Source organism: Nerophis lumbriciformis, linkage group LG03 (genome assembly GCF_033978685.3).
Source record: "Nerophis lumbriciformis linkage group LG03, RoL_Nlum_v2.1, whole genome shotgun sequence".
NCBI classification, from domain to species: domain Eukaryota; kingdom Metazoa; phylum Chordata; class Actinopteri; order Syngnathiformes; family Syngnathidae; genus Nerophis; species Nerophis lumbriciformis.
Window position 1 is genome coordinate 58575001 of NC_084550.2, and position 13111 is coordinate 58588111.

Here is a 13111-nt window from a genome sequence, read left to right on the forward strand (position 1 = left end):
TAAAACTCCACTGTGTAGGGGGGGAAGCAAGATGAAGGTGTTCCTGTGTCTCTCATGTATGGTAATCAACAGAAAGATATTGTTCTAACCCAAGGTCTTCAAAGCGGACAGATGGCAGGATCTGCCCAATTTCCAGACGAACTCTTTTTGAACTATTTTATGGACCTCTTTTTGAACTATTTTACAAACTCTTTTTGAACTATTTTATGGAACTCTTTTTGAACTGACCTTTTCTGTGAATTGTTTACGACCTTTTCTGTGAACTTTTTGCGACCTTTGTCCTTTGGAAACAGCGGTGGCCAGGTGGTCGGGGAGGGTCCAAAATAAAAGAAGGAGGCGTGCAATCTTTTGGCAGAGCGTGCTGGAGACTGTACAAGAGTACAGTGTGTCCAGGCGTGTCTCCTCAATTGAGTCCAAATTTAATTCTGTCTCTGTTTAATTCTTTGCCTCTTGTCTTGTTTAATAGATTTCATCAGTGTTTGAACCTGACAAACATAATGTCATGGCTGTCTTGAGTTTCCAATCATTTCTACAACTTTTATTTTTTTGTGATAGAGTGATTGGAGCACATACTTGTTGGTCACATAAAAATATTCATGAAGTTTGGTTCTTTTATGAATTTATTATGGGTCTACTGAAAATGTGAGCAAATCTGCTAGGTCAAAAGTATACATACAGCAACATACGTTATCAATCAAATCAAATTAGCTTCATGGCATGGCCTCTTAAATTCATGTGAGTGATTATGATTGACGACACCTGTTGACTTCTCTGAGCCCATTTAAATAGGGCTCATGTGATGCAGTCATTAGACCCGGTTACAAAACGCGACAATGGGAAAGTCAAAGGCCATTTCAAAGCAGCTTAAGGTCCCAAGAGCAACTGTGCAGACAATTGTTCGTAAGTATAAAGTGCATGGCACAGTTTTGTCACTGCCGCGATCAGGAAGAAAACGTAAGCTATCACCTGCTGCTGAGAGAAAATTGGTCAGGATGATCAAGAGTCAACCAAGAACCACCAAAACGCAGGTCTGCAGTGAATTGGAAGCTGCTGGAACACAGGTGTCAGTGTCCACAGTCAAGCGTGTTTTGCATCGCCATGGACTGAGAGGCTACCATGCAAGAAGGAAGCCCTTGCTCCAGAAACGACACCTTAAGGCTCGTCTAAAGTTTGCTGCTGATCACACGGACAAAGATAAGACCTTCTGGAGGAAATTTCTGTGGTCAGATGACACATAAATTGAGCTGTTTGGCCACAATACCCAGCAATATGTTTGGAGGAGAGAAGGTGAGGCTTTTAATCCCATAAACACCATCCCTACCGTCAAGCATGGTGATGGTGGTGGTATTATGCTCTGGGCCTGTTTTGCAGCCAATGGAACTGGTGCTTTACAGTGAGTAAATTGGACAATGAAAAAGGAGGATTACCTCCAAATTCTTCAGGACAAGCTAAAATCATCATTGGGTCTTGGGCGCAGTTGGGTATTCCAACAGGACAATGACCCCAAACACACGTCAAAAGTGGTAAAGGAATGGCTAAATCAGGCTAGAATGAAGGTTTTAGAATGGCCTTCCCAAAGTCCTGACTTAAATGTGAGGACAATGCTGAAGAAAACCAACAAATTTAGCTGAACTGCACCAATTTTGTCAAGAGGAGTGGTCAGAAATTCCACCAGAAGCTTGTGGATGGCTACCAAAAGCGCCTTATTGCAGTGAAACTTGCCAAGGGACATGTAAGCAAATATTAACATTGCTGTATTTATACTTTTGCTCACATTTTCAGTAGACCCATAATAAATTCATAAAAGAACCAAACTTCATGATTGTTTTTTGTGACCAACAAGTATGTGCTCCAATCACTCTATCACAAAAAAATAAGAGTTGTCAAAATTATTGGAAACTCAAGACAGCCATGACATTATGTTCTTTACAAGTGTATGTAAACTTTTGACCACGACTGTATATACGTTAGGTCAGGAAAAAACGCAGAGGCTATTTCATCCCTACAAGCCTGTTTCGCAGGTTTCCCTGCTCTTCAGGGGATTGCAAAAACAGGATTGTCGGGATGAAAAAGCCTCTGTTTTTTCTTGACCTAATGTATATTTCGCTCTTCCCCGGTATTGAGCACTGTACAGATAAACCACGGAAACCTCGACTATATAAATATATATATATATATATATATATATATATATATATATATATATATATATATATATATATATATGATGTTAAAATGTTGTTTGTTGAAGTAAAGCAAAAATACACCATGAATATGAAAATAAAAGACTTCCCTGCTGATGCCAATCATAAAAGGATACAGTTATCGTCACCGCTTCGGTTCTTGGGCGCTCCAGGCATGTTGAGGAGGACCAACTTGGCCTCCGAGGACTTTTTGATGATGGCCTCGTTGAGTCGCAGCGCCGTGTGCATGCGTCGCACGTTGGACTGGTTCCTGCGGGGACGCAAAGAGAGGAGAGCGGTTGTCAGGAGGACAGGCGAGAGGGTCTAAGACAGATGCTCACTCGCACACGTAATCACGGTCCCCATGCTAATGAGGGTCATGAGGACTTTGGGTACTTACAGGTTCTCCCATTCACTGCAGCAGGGCAAGAAGGGAAAGACACATGAGAACTAAGGCGAGCGTCCTGCGCTACGAGGTGTCAGGACGCCGGCGAGGACGCGAGCAAAGACTCCAAGGAACTCACGGCTTCATGTTGAAGATGTCCTTGATGCCCACAGGTGTGGCGGCGCCGGGCGACTGGCCCGCCTCGTTCTCACACTTCTCCGTCCAGGTCATCTGGACCTGCTCGCCGGGGCTCGGAGTCACCTCGGCCGGTTCGGGCGGAGCGGCGGGGGCGGCGGGGCTGGCAGGGCTGGCGGGGGTGGTGTTGTCGTGGATGAGCTGGACCTGGGCAGCGGGGGGCACAGGGGGAGAGGTCGACGTTGACTATGAGACGGGAGGAGAGGAGGAGGGGGGGAGACGGAATGGGGGCAGGGCCGTGGGGAGTTAACACGTAAATCGACCAGTTGAAAGGTCACGTTGGAGGCGGACATGTTGGGATGTTAAGGTCAAGTCACACGATGTTTGAGAAAGACAGAAAAGAGGAAGTGTGTGTGAGGAGACGCCATCAGCGACAACATCATATCAACCATTGCATTAACACAGAGCACTTATTTCTGCATTTGATAATAACAACTGTAATTATCATTTAAAAAAATAACATTTGAGTATTTTGTTTTATCATCAAAACAAAAAAAAAACAGAATTAAATTTTACAACCTAACTGTTCCTTACCAAAAACAAGAGCATGACAAGAACTCTTGTTCGATGTCTCCTGACAAACGATGAAGGTTTAATAACTGGCTTGATTATAAAATTGTACATGAAAATGTTAATGTTAGCACGCAGAAATGTGGATATTTAATTTGTTTGCCACTTTTTTTTGGTCAGATTTCCTAGCATCCAATTGCAGTAGTTAGAATTAGCAAAGCTATCTCAAAATACAATTCATTATAATTTTATCAAAATTCCCCACTATGTGTGTGTGTGTATATATATATTATATACATATAAATATACATATATATATATATATATACATATATACACATACATATATATATGTATGTATATATATATATATACACATATATATAAATATATATGTATATATATACATACATACATACATATATATAAATATATATAAATACATATATTATATACATATAAATATATATGTATTATATACATACATACATATATATAAATATATATATAAATACATATATTATATACATATATATATACATACATATATATATAAATATATATATAAATAGATATATTATATACATATAAATATATACATACATATATATATATAAATATATATATATACATATACATATACATATATATATGTATATATATATATATATATATACATCCATCCATCCATTTTCTACCGCTTGTCCCTTTATGATATTCTAGCATGTTTATATAATTCTCTTTTTTTAATATATGAATACACACACACACATATATATATATATATATTGAATATATATATATATATATATATATATATATATATATATACACACAAATATATATATATATATATGTATATATACATATATATTATATATAATATATATATATAATATATATATATATATGTATATAGTATATTATATATATATATTTATATCTATATGTATTTATATATATATTAATATGTGTGTGTGTATATATATATATATATATATATATATATATATATATATATATATATATATATATATATATATATATATATATATATATATATTTATGTATATGTATATGTATCTATATTTATGTATATATATCCATCCATCCATCCATCCATCCATTTTCTACCGCTTTTACCTTTCGGGGTCATGGGCATGTATTCTTATATTAAAAAATAATTATATAAACATGCTAGAATATCATAATATACTCTAATTTGATCTCGAGTTGGGCCAAATATTACTAGCTTCTGATTAGTGTTAGTAATACAATTTTACCTTAAATAATAAACAAAATAAAATTAAATTAAATTACATCAAATAAATAAAAAGTATTGCTGTCAAAAACAACAAGTAACTCATGCAATTAATTAAAACATATCATATAAATCATGTATATATGCAGATTAATCACAAAATATTTTGAGATTACATGCTCCTTAACCATAACAGTAAACGATTACCTGAAAGCAAATAAATGGCGTACAGTCAAGTAAAACATTTAAAAAATGTTCCTGTATGACATTCTGACAATAACACTACCTTTGTGTCTTGTTTAGTGCTGTCAAATGATTACATTTTTCGTCAGATTAGTCACACTTTTGAATTTGGATGAATCATGATTAATCATGAGTTGTAAAAATGATTGGAAACTCATGGCAGCCATGACATTATGTTCTTTACAAGTGTATGTATTTTGACCGCGACTGGCCTACTGAAATGCGATTTTCTTATTTAAACGGGGATAGCAGGTCAATTCTGTGTGTCATACTTGATCATTTCGCTATATTGCCATATTTTTGCTGAAAGGATTTAGTAGAGAACATCGACGATAAAGTTCGCAACTTTTGGTCGCTGATAAAAAAGCCTTGCCTGTACCGGAAGTAGCAGACGATATGCGCGTGACGTCACAGGTTGTGGAGCTCCTCACATCTGCACATTGTTTACAATCATGGCCACCAGCAGCGAGAGCGATTCGGACCGAGAAAGCAACGATTTCCCCATTAATTTGAGCGAGGATGAAAGATTCGTGGATGAGGAAAGTGAGAGTGAAGGACTAGAGGGCAGTGGGAGCAATTCAGATAGGGAAGATGCTGTGAGAGGCGGGTGGGACCTGATATTCAGCTGGGAATGACTAAAACAGTAAATAAACACAAGACATATATATACTCTATTAGCCACAACACAACCAGGCTTATATTTAATATGCCACAAATTAATCCCGCATAACAAACACCTCCCCCCTCCCGTCCATATAACCCGCCAATACAACTCAAACACCTGCGCAACACACTCAATCCCACAGCCCAAAGTACCGTTCACCTCCCCAAAGTTCATACAGCTCATATATTTCCCCAAAGTCCCCAAAGTTACCTACGTGACATGTACATAGCAGCACGCACGTACGGGCAACCGATCAAATGTTTGGAAGCCGCAGCTGCATGCGTACTCACGGTACCGCGTCTGCATATCCAACTCAAAGTCTTCCTGGTAAGAGTCTCTGTTGTCCCAGTTCTCCACAGGCCAATGGTGAAGCATGACTGTCATCTTCCGGGAATGTAAACAATGAAACACCGGCTGTGTTATCCGGCACAACAGTCAGGGGGTGCATTCTACAGCGGGGGTGCGTTATACGGCACAACACCTGCCGCAATACACCGCTTCCCACCTACAGCTTTCTTCTTTGCGGTCTCCATTGTTCATTGAACAAATTGCAAAAGATTCACCAACACAGATGTCCAGAATACTGTGGAATTTTGCGATGAAAACAGACGACTTAATAGCTGGCCACCATGCTGTCCCAAAATGTCCGCTACAATCCGTGACGTCACGCGCTGACGTCATCATACCGAGACGTTTTCAGCAGGATATTTCGCGCAAAATTTAAAATTGCACTTTAGTAAGCTAACCTGGCCGTATTGGCATGTGTTGCAATGTTAAGATTTCATCATTGATATATAAACTATCAGACTGCGTGGTCGGTAGTAGTGGGTTTCAGTAGGCCTTTAAAGCAGAGCTGAAAATATTGAAAATTGACAGACTTCCTCTACCTCCTCCTCTGGCTTCTCCTCCTTGCTGGCTGCTGGCGTTTCTTCGCTTACACTCGGCTGAGCGGTCACTGAGGCGGGGTTCTTGCGGCGGATGGAGCCACGGGATGAATCGGTAATGCTCTGGATCTGTGAGGATGCAGAGGAAAGGAGGCAGAAACAAAACAAAAAAAAGAGTGACGTGAGGTCTTAAGGAGCAGTGATTTAGTTGCTGCTGGTGGCTGCCATAAAAGTGCAAATCAAACTTGATTTATGTATTTTTAGCACTTTTCATACACGGGCAGGCGGCAACACAAAGTGCTTTACACTAAAAAAACAGCACCAATAACAATAATAAAAACAAAACATGGCACTGAGGAGTGAGTAAAAACACTGAAGAACTAAATGAACACCCCTAAAAAAGTGGTTTGAAACCTGTTCTAAAATATCTGTCAAATTAAATCATAAATAATACATCAATACAGTGGTTCTCAAACTTTTCCCACCAAGTATCACCATAATGACCAACAGTAAAAATACAGTAGCGTAGTAGGCCTAAGTATTCATTCAAAACAAGGCAACGGTTTTATTTAACAGGTATATTGAATATTTTTGGCCACACAATTTGAACAGTAACACTGTGTGTAAATATATCAGATTCTACACCAAAAACTCATCTATTTGTGTGAATGCCACAAAGCAAAAACATTCTCAATTCAAATTGGTATTACGTCAACATTTCTCAACCCATTAAAAAAAAAAAATCCAACACCAACCGATTTATGTCATTTAGGACAGTGGTCCTCAACCACCGGGCCGTGGATCGATTGGTACCGGGCCGCACAAGAAATGAAAAAAAAACTAATTAAAAAAATAAAAATAAAAATTTAAAATTAAAAACATTTTTTTTTATTAAATCAACATAAAAACACAAGATACACTTGCAATTAGTGCACCAACCCAAAAAAACCCTCCCTCCCCCATTTATACTCATTCACACAAAAGGGTTGTTTCTTTCTGTTATTAATATTCTGGTTCCTACATTATATATCAATATATATCAATACAGTCTGCAAGGGATACAGTCGTAAGAACACATGATTGTATTTTTTTATGACAAAAAAAAAAATGAAATAAAAATAAAAAATACTAATGTTGAAATGGTTTGAATGTTGAAGAGTTTGCATTTCCAGGAACACCGGAATTTGGTTTGGAACTTGAGAAAGTGTTAGTTTGAATGTCCAGGATGAGTGGAATGTGTTAATGTTGGAATGGTTTAAATAGGTTGAAAATGTGGGAATTGTGCAACTTGGAGAAATTTTCCATTCATTGCAACGGGAACTTCCTGGAAATTTAGGAATTTTGGGAAAAGCAGGATTTTTTTGAAAATGATTAGGAGCATGAATGTCCTGAATGAGCTGAATTGGTTGGTATTACAATTGTTTAAATCGGGCAAAAAATGTTGAAGTAGTAAATGGTATTAGGGAGTTTCAGGAAAATCTGGAATTTTTTTTTAACTTCGAAAAAGGGTAGTTCGAATTTCCAGAATGGTGGAATGTGTCAAAGGTGAAATGGTTTGAAGAATGTGGTAATTGTGGAAGTTTGAAGAATGTCCCATTCATTTCCATGGGAATTTCCCAAAAATTTGGGAATTTCGTTCGGGAAAAGCGGGATTTTTTTTTTTTTTTTTTAAATGGTAAAAAACTTGAATGGTCTGAATGAGTTGAAATGGTTGGTGTTGGAATTTTTCAAATCGGTCGAGAAATGTTGAAGTAGTAACATGTTGAATTGAGAAATGGTATTACGGAATTCCTGGAATTTCGGGAAATCCGGGAATTTTTCCAGTTCAAAAAACAACTTTGTTTTTTGTCCTGATTAAGAGGAATGTTTTGACGGTGGAACAGTTGAAATGCGTTGAAAAATGTGGAAGGAGTAGTCGCCAGAAAAAAGGGTGGAAATAGGGCTTTGGAAAAGCAGGAATTCTGGAAAATCCTGGAATTTTTTTAAACTTGGAAAAAGAGAAGTTTGAATTTCCAGAATGGTGGAATGTGTTGGAGGTAGAATGGTTGGAATCGGTTGAAAAATGTGGAAATGGGAAAAGTTTGAAAAATGGCCAATTCATTCTGAATGGGAAAAATGTCTAGAATTCTGGGAAATCTGGGAATTTTTCAAGGGAAATCCCACAATTCCTGAATAGGCATCAGTTTGAAGTTGGAATGGTTTGAATCGGGTGAAAAATGTGGAAGGTAGAACGCGACAAAATCTGAAGAAGGATAATAAGTTGAAGTTGAATAATAAATAGATGAATATTGGTGTAGAAAACCCTAACAATACAATAAAATACCTGAGAAGAGTTTTAAACATGGATCAGTAAAAAGCCTGCTTAAAAAGGTGTGTCTTTAACCTTGAAAAAAAAAAGGTCATTCCTGAGACTACCTGGCAGGAAGTTCCACAGGTGGGGGCTGTGATGATAACCATAGATGTGCGTTTAGATCAACATCTCTGTATTCACTCCCTTTGCTCAGACCTCATGCCGTCACGGCCAAGCTGGAGACGTCCAATATGGCGTCCCCACTCTTCCCATTTAAGACTAAATATGCTCGCGTCCGGCGGCGCTGGCGTGTCGCGTCGAATCAAATCAAAGCCACGCCGAGCTGCGCCCGTCGAGTCCCATTTGTGCACGCGTCTTTGAGCTGGCCAAACTTTCCTACCTCCCTCTCACGCTCGGTCTTGGTCAGGTTGATCTGCTTCAGCATCTGCGAGCGCTGCTCCATCACCAGGGTCTTCTCGTAGGTGTAGGCCGAGATGTCGCTGTCGTGCTGGGGACAAACACACGGTGAGCACAAAGCAACAGAAGCAAAGAAGCTGCCATCGCTACTGAGGTCTGTAACGCCACTTAGCACATCATAGCACCTCATAGCAACTCCAGATGCAAAATACTCTAGTAAGAAAAAAAAAACATTAATAAAAAATAATAAAATAGGAGAGAAAAATGCAAAAAAAAAAAGGGTGCTAAACAGTTTTAATTCAGGACTATAAGCCGCAACTTTTTTCCTACGCTTTGAACCCTGCGGCTTATAAAACGGTACGGCTAATTCATGGATTTGTCTTCGCTAATTGCTTGTATTCAATAGTTTTCATTAAAGCCAGGCAGAGACATTCCAACCGTGTGTTATTGTTTGTGCTACGGCGCCATCTTCTGGACGTGTTTGCTCAATGCAGGTGTTGGAAATCTACTTCCTGTTTTAATGCCTTGAACCGGAAGGGAGTAAAACCGTGCATAGCGTTCCTGCGCGAAAATATTCTTCATTCATCACTCGAAGTGAGTGAGTTTGTACGTTTTACAGCACAAAGAAGCTGTCATCGCTACTGAGGTCTGTAACGCCACTTAGCACATCATAGCAACTCCAGATGCAAAATACTGTAGTGAAAACAAATACATTAACAATAATAAAGTAGGAGAAGAAAATGCAATATGGGCCGCATAACTGTATAATATTTGAATATGAATGTACAATATTATAGTTTTACCGTAAATTACAGACTATAGGCCGCTACTATTTTCCTACACACTGAACCCTGCGGCTTATAAAACGGTGCTGCTAATTCATGGATTTGTCTTCGCTAATTGCTTGTATTCAATAGTTTTCGTTAAAGCCAAGCAGAGACATTCAAACGGCGTTTTATTGTTTGTGCTACGGCGCCGTCTTCTGGACGTGTTCGCTCAATGCAGGTGTTGGAAATCTACTTCCGGTTTTATTGCCTTGTACTGGAAGGAAGTACAACCGTCCGTGTTTAAAGCACCGCTTCCAGGGCGGCGTTTCAGTATGAAAAAAATTCATCTTTATCGTTTGTTTTTATGCCAAAATACGTCCATTCTCCCTCTTGTGGCCTAGTGGTTAGAGTGTCCGCCCTGAGATCGGTAGGTTGTGAGTTCAAACCCCGGCCGAGTCATACCAAAAGACTATAAAAAGGGGACACATTACCTCCCTGCTTGGCACTCAGCATCAAGGGTTGGAATTGGGGGTTAAATCACCAAAAATGATTCCCGAGCGCAGCCACCGTTGCTGCTCACTGCTCCCCTCACCTCCCAGGGGGTGAACAAGGTGATGGGTCAAATGCAGAGGACACATTTCACCACACCTAGTGTGTGTGTGACAATCATTGGTACTTTAACTTGTGTCTCCACAGTTCCGGTATTTTCCAGAAGCAGTGTAATACCATTTTTAATTCATTAGTACCGCGGCGCTCACTGCAAAAAGTCAGTGTTCAAAAACAAGAAAAAAAAAGAAAAAAATGAGGGGTATTTTACTTGAACTAAGCAAAATGATCTGCCAATAGAACAAGAAAATTCGGCTTGTCAAGACTTTCCAAAACAAGTAAAATGAGCTAACCTCAATGAACCCAAAAATACCTTAAAATAAGTATATTCTCACTAATAACAAGTGCACTACTATATGAGTACGTATTTTCTATTGTTTCATTGAAAATAAAACAGTAAAGTCCATTTGGCTGTCATCTGTTTTAATTATGAGACACAATTGTGTCAAAGTCATGATTTTTTTTTCATGCTTGAAATAAGAAATGATTACTTTAAAAAAGTAGTTTTATATTGCTCATCAAATCTCAGCAACAAGCTGTAATATCTTACTGAGATCATTTAGGACCAAAACCCTTAAAACAAGTAAAACACTAACATAAAATCTGCTTAGTGAGAAGAATGATCTTATCAGACAGAAAATAAGCAAATATCACCCTTATTTGAGATATTTCATCTTACTTAGATTTCAGTTTTTGCAGTGTATGCTTAACAAACTGAAATACGTTTGAATAAATGTCTTTTTAGGAGCTCACCATTTCCACCACCTCCACCATGGCATCGATGCGGAGATGATAGAGGAAGGTGGTCAGGTCTTTCTTCATCTGGATGCTGTTGTCGTCCAACTGGGCCACGGTGAAGATGCGCATCTTGCACTTCCTCCAGACCTGAGCAGTACAGAAAAAGTCAGAACCAGAGGCAGAAGTTGGACGCGAGAAGGTCAGGCGAGGAGGACCTTGTGCTGGCGGAGAAGGAAGGGGAGCAGCATCAGCATGCCTCCATCGTGGACGATCCACCAGACGTCGATGTGACCCTCGGTGAAGCGCTCGCCGTTGGACGGGAAGGCCGAGATGTTCTTGGGCACCAGCAGAGCCAGGCGGGCCGCCGTCGTCTCTCTCACCAACTCTGCGGGAGACTCGTGCGATTACAGGGGAACGTGCCGCTCCACACAACGGCCATGTTGGAGGACAGCCCCACCGATGAAGTTCCTACAGGTCTGGTGCTCGTCTCCCTGCCGCCAGTTGCGCGGCCACGACACCAACACGGCGTTGTGCTTGAGGCCGCCCAGGCCGCTGGCCTGCAGCAGGTGGGAGGTGGCGTCGCGCATGTTGGACGACACCGTCACCTGACAGAAGCCCTTCAGCTTCTCCGTCTCCATCAGCTTATGCAGCGCCTGCGAGGACATCACTTCATGGTGAGCTCATGGAAATACCCATTATAAGCCACTACTTTTTCCCCACGCTTTGGACCCTGCGGCTCATAAAACAGTGCGGCTAGTTTATGGATTTGGATGATGTTTTGTGTTCCATCAATCGTTTTCAACACCGACAGAGACACTGAAAAGTTGCATTATTGTTTCCTGCTATGGCTCCCATCTACTGGACGAGTTCGCTTACTGCACAATGTGCCAAACCCAAAACCAGTGAAGTTGGCACCTTGTGTTATTCGTAAATAAAAACAGAACACAATGATTTACAAATCCTTTCCAACTTATATACAACCGAATAGACTGCAAAGACAAGATATTTAATGTTCGAACTGAGAAACTACAAATAATCATTAACTTAGAATTTAATGGCAGCAAAAAAGTTGGCACAGGGGCATTTTTACCACTGTGTTACATGGCCTTTCCTTTTAAGTAAACGTTTGGGAACTGAGGAGACACATTTTTTAACCTTTTCAGGTGGAATTCTTTCCCATTCTTGCTTGATGTACAGCTTAAGTTGTTCAACAGTCCGGGGGTCTCCGTTGTGGTATTTTAGGCTTCATAATGCACCACACATTTTCAACGGGAGACAGGTCTGGACTACAGGCAGGCCAGTCTAGTACCCGCACTCTTTTACTATGAAGCCACGCTGTTGTAAGATGTGGCTTGTCTTGCTGAAATAAGCAGGGGCGTCCATGGTAACTTTGCTTGGATGGCAACATATGTTGCTCCAAAAACCTGTATGTACCTTTCAGCATTAATGGTGCCTTCACAGATGTGTAAGTTACCCACTAATACACCTCCATACCATCACAGATGCTGGCTTTTCATCTTTGCACCCATAACAATCTGGATGGTTCTTTTCCTCTTTGTTCCGGAGGACATGACGACCACAGTTTCAAAAAACAATTTGAAATGTGGACTCGTCAGACCACAGAACACTTTTCCACTTTGCATCAGTCCATTTTAGATGAGCTCAGGCCCAGCGAAGCCGGCGGCGTTTCTGGGTGTTGTTGATAAATGACTTTGGCTTTGCATAGTAGAGTTTTAACTAGCACTTACAGATGTAGCGACAAACTGTAGTTTTTGACAGTGGTTTTCTGAAGTTTTCCAGAGCCCATGTGGTGATATCCTTTACACACGGTTGTCCCTTTTTGATGCACGTGATCGAAAATCCCATGCATTTAATGTTGGTTTTCAGCCTTGATGCTTACGTGCAGTGATTTCTCCAGATTCTCTGAACCTTTTGATGATATTATGGACCGTAGATGGTGAAATCGCT

At 39.8% G+C, this 13111-nt stretch overlaps 1 protein-coding gene across 2 annotated transcripts in view; it reads right to left on the reverse strand.

Annotated features, from left to right (window-relative positions):
• slc12a5a (solute carrier family 12 member 5a) overlaps positions 1 to 13111 on the reverse strand; it is a 463886-nt gene that overhangs the window by 2305 nt on the left and 448470 nt on the right. The window contains exons 18-25 of one of the 2 annotated variants that reach the window (XM_072912855.1): positions 11601 to 11796; positions 11359 to 11528; positions 11159 to 11290; positions 9016 to 9123; positions 6329 to 6454; positions 2708 to 2910; positions 2584 to 2598; positions 2321 to 2454 (exon numbers count right to left, since the gene is read on the reverse strand). In XM_072912855.1, the coding sequence (XP_072768956.1) occupies positions 2321 to 2454; positions 2584 to 2598; positions 2708 to 2910; positions 6329 to 6454; positions 9016 to 9123; positions 11159 to 11290; positions 11359 to 11528; positions 11601 to 11796 (1084 nt within the window). Of the gene's footprint in view, positions 1 to 2320; positions 2455 to 2583; positions 2599 to 2707; positions 2950 to 6328; positions 6455 to 9015; positions 9124 to 11158; positions 11291 to 11358; positions 11529 to 11600; positions 11797 to 13111 lie in introns of both variants that reach the window. The other variant, XM_061940088.2, reaches the window with a different exon arrangement.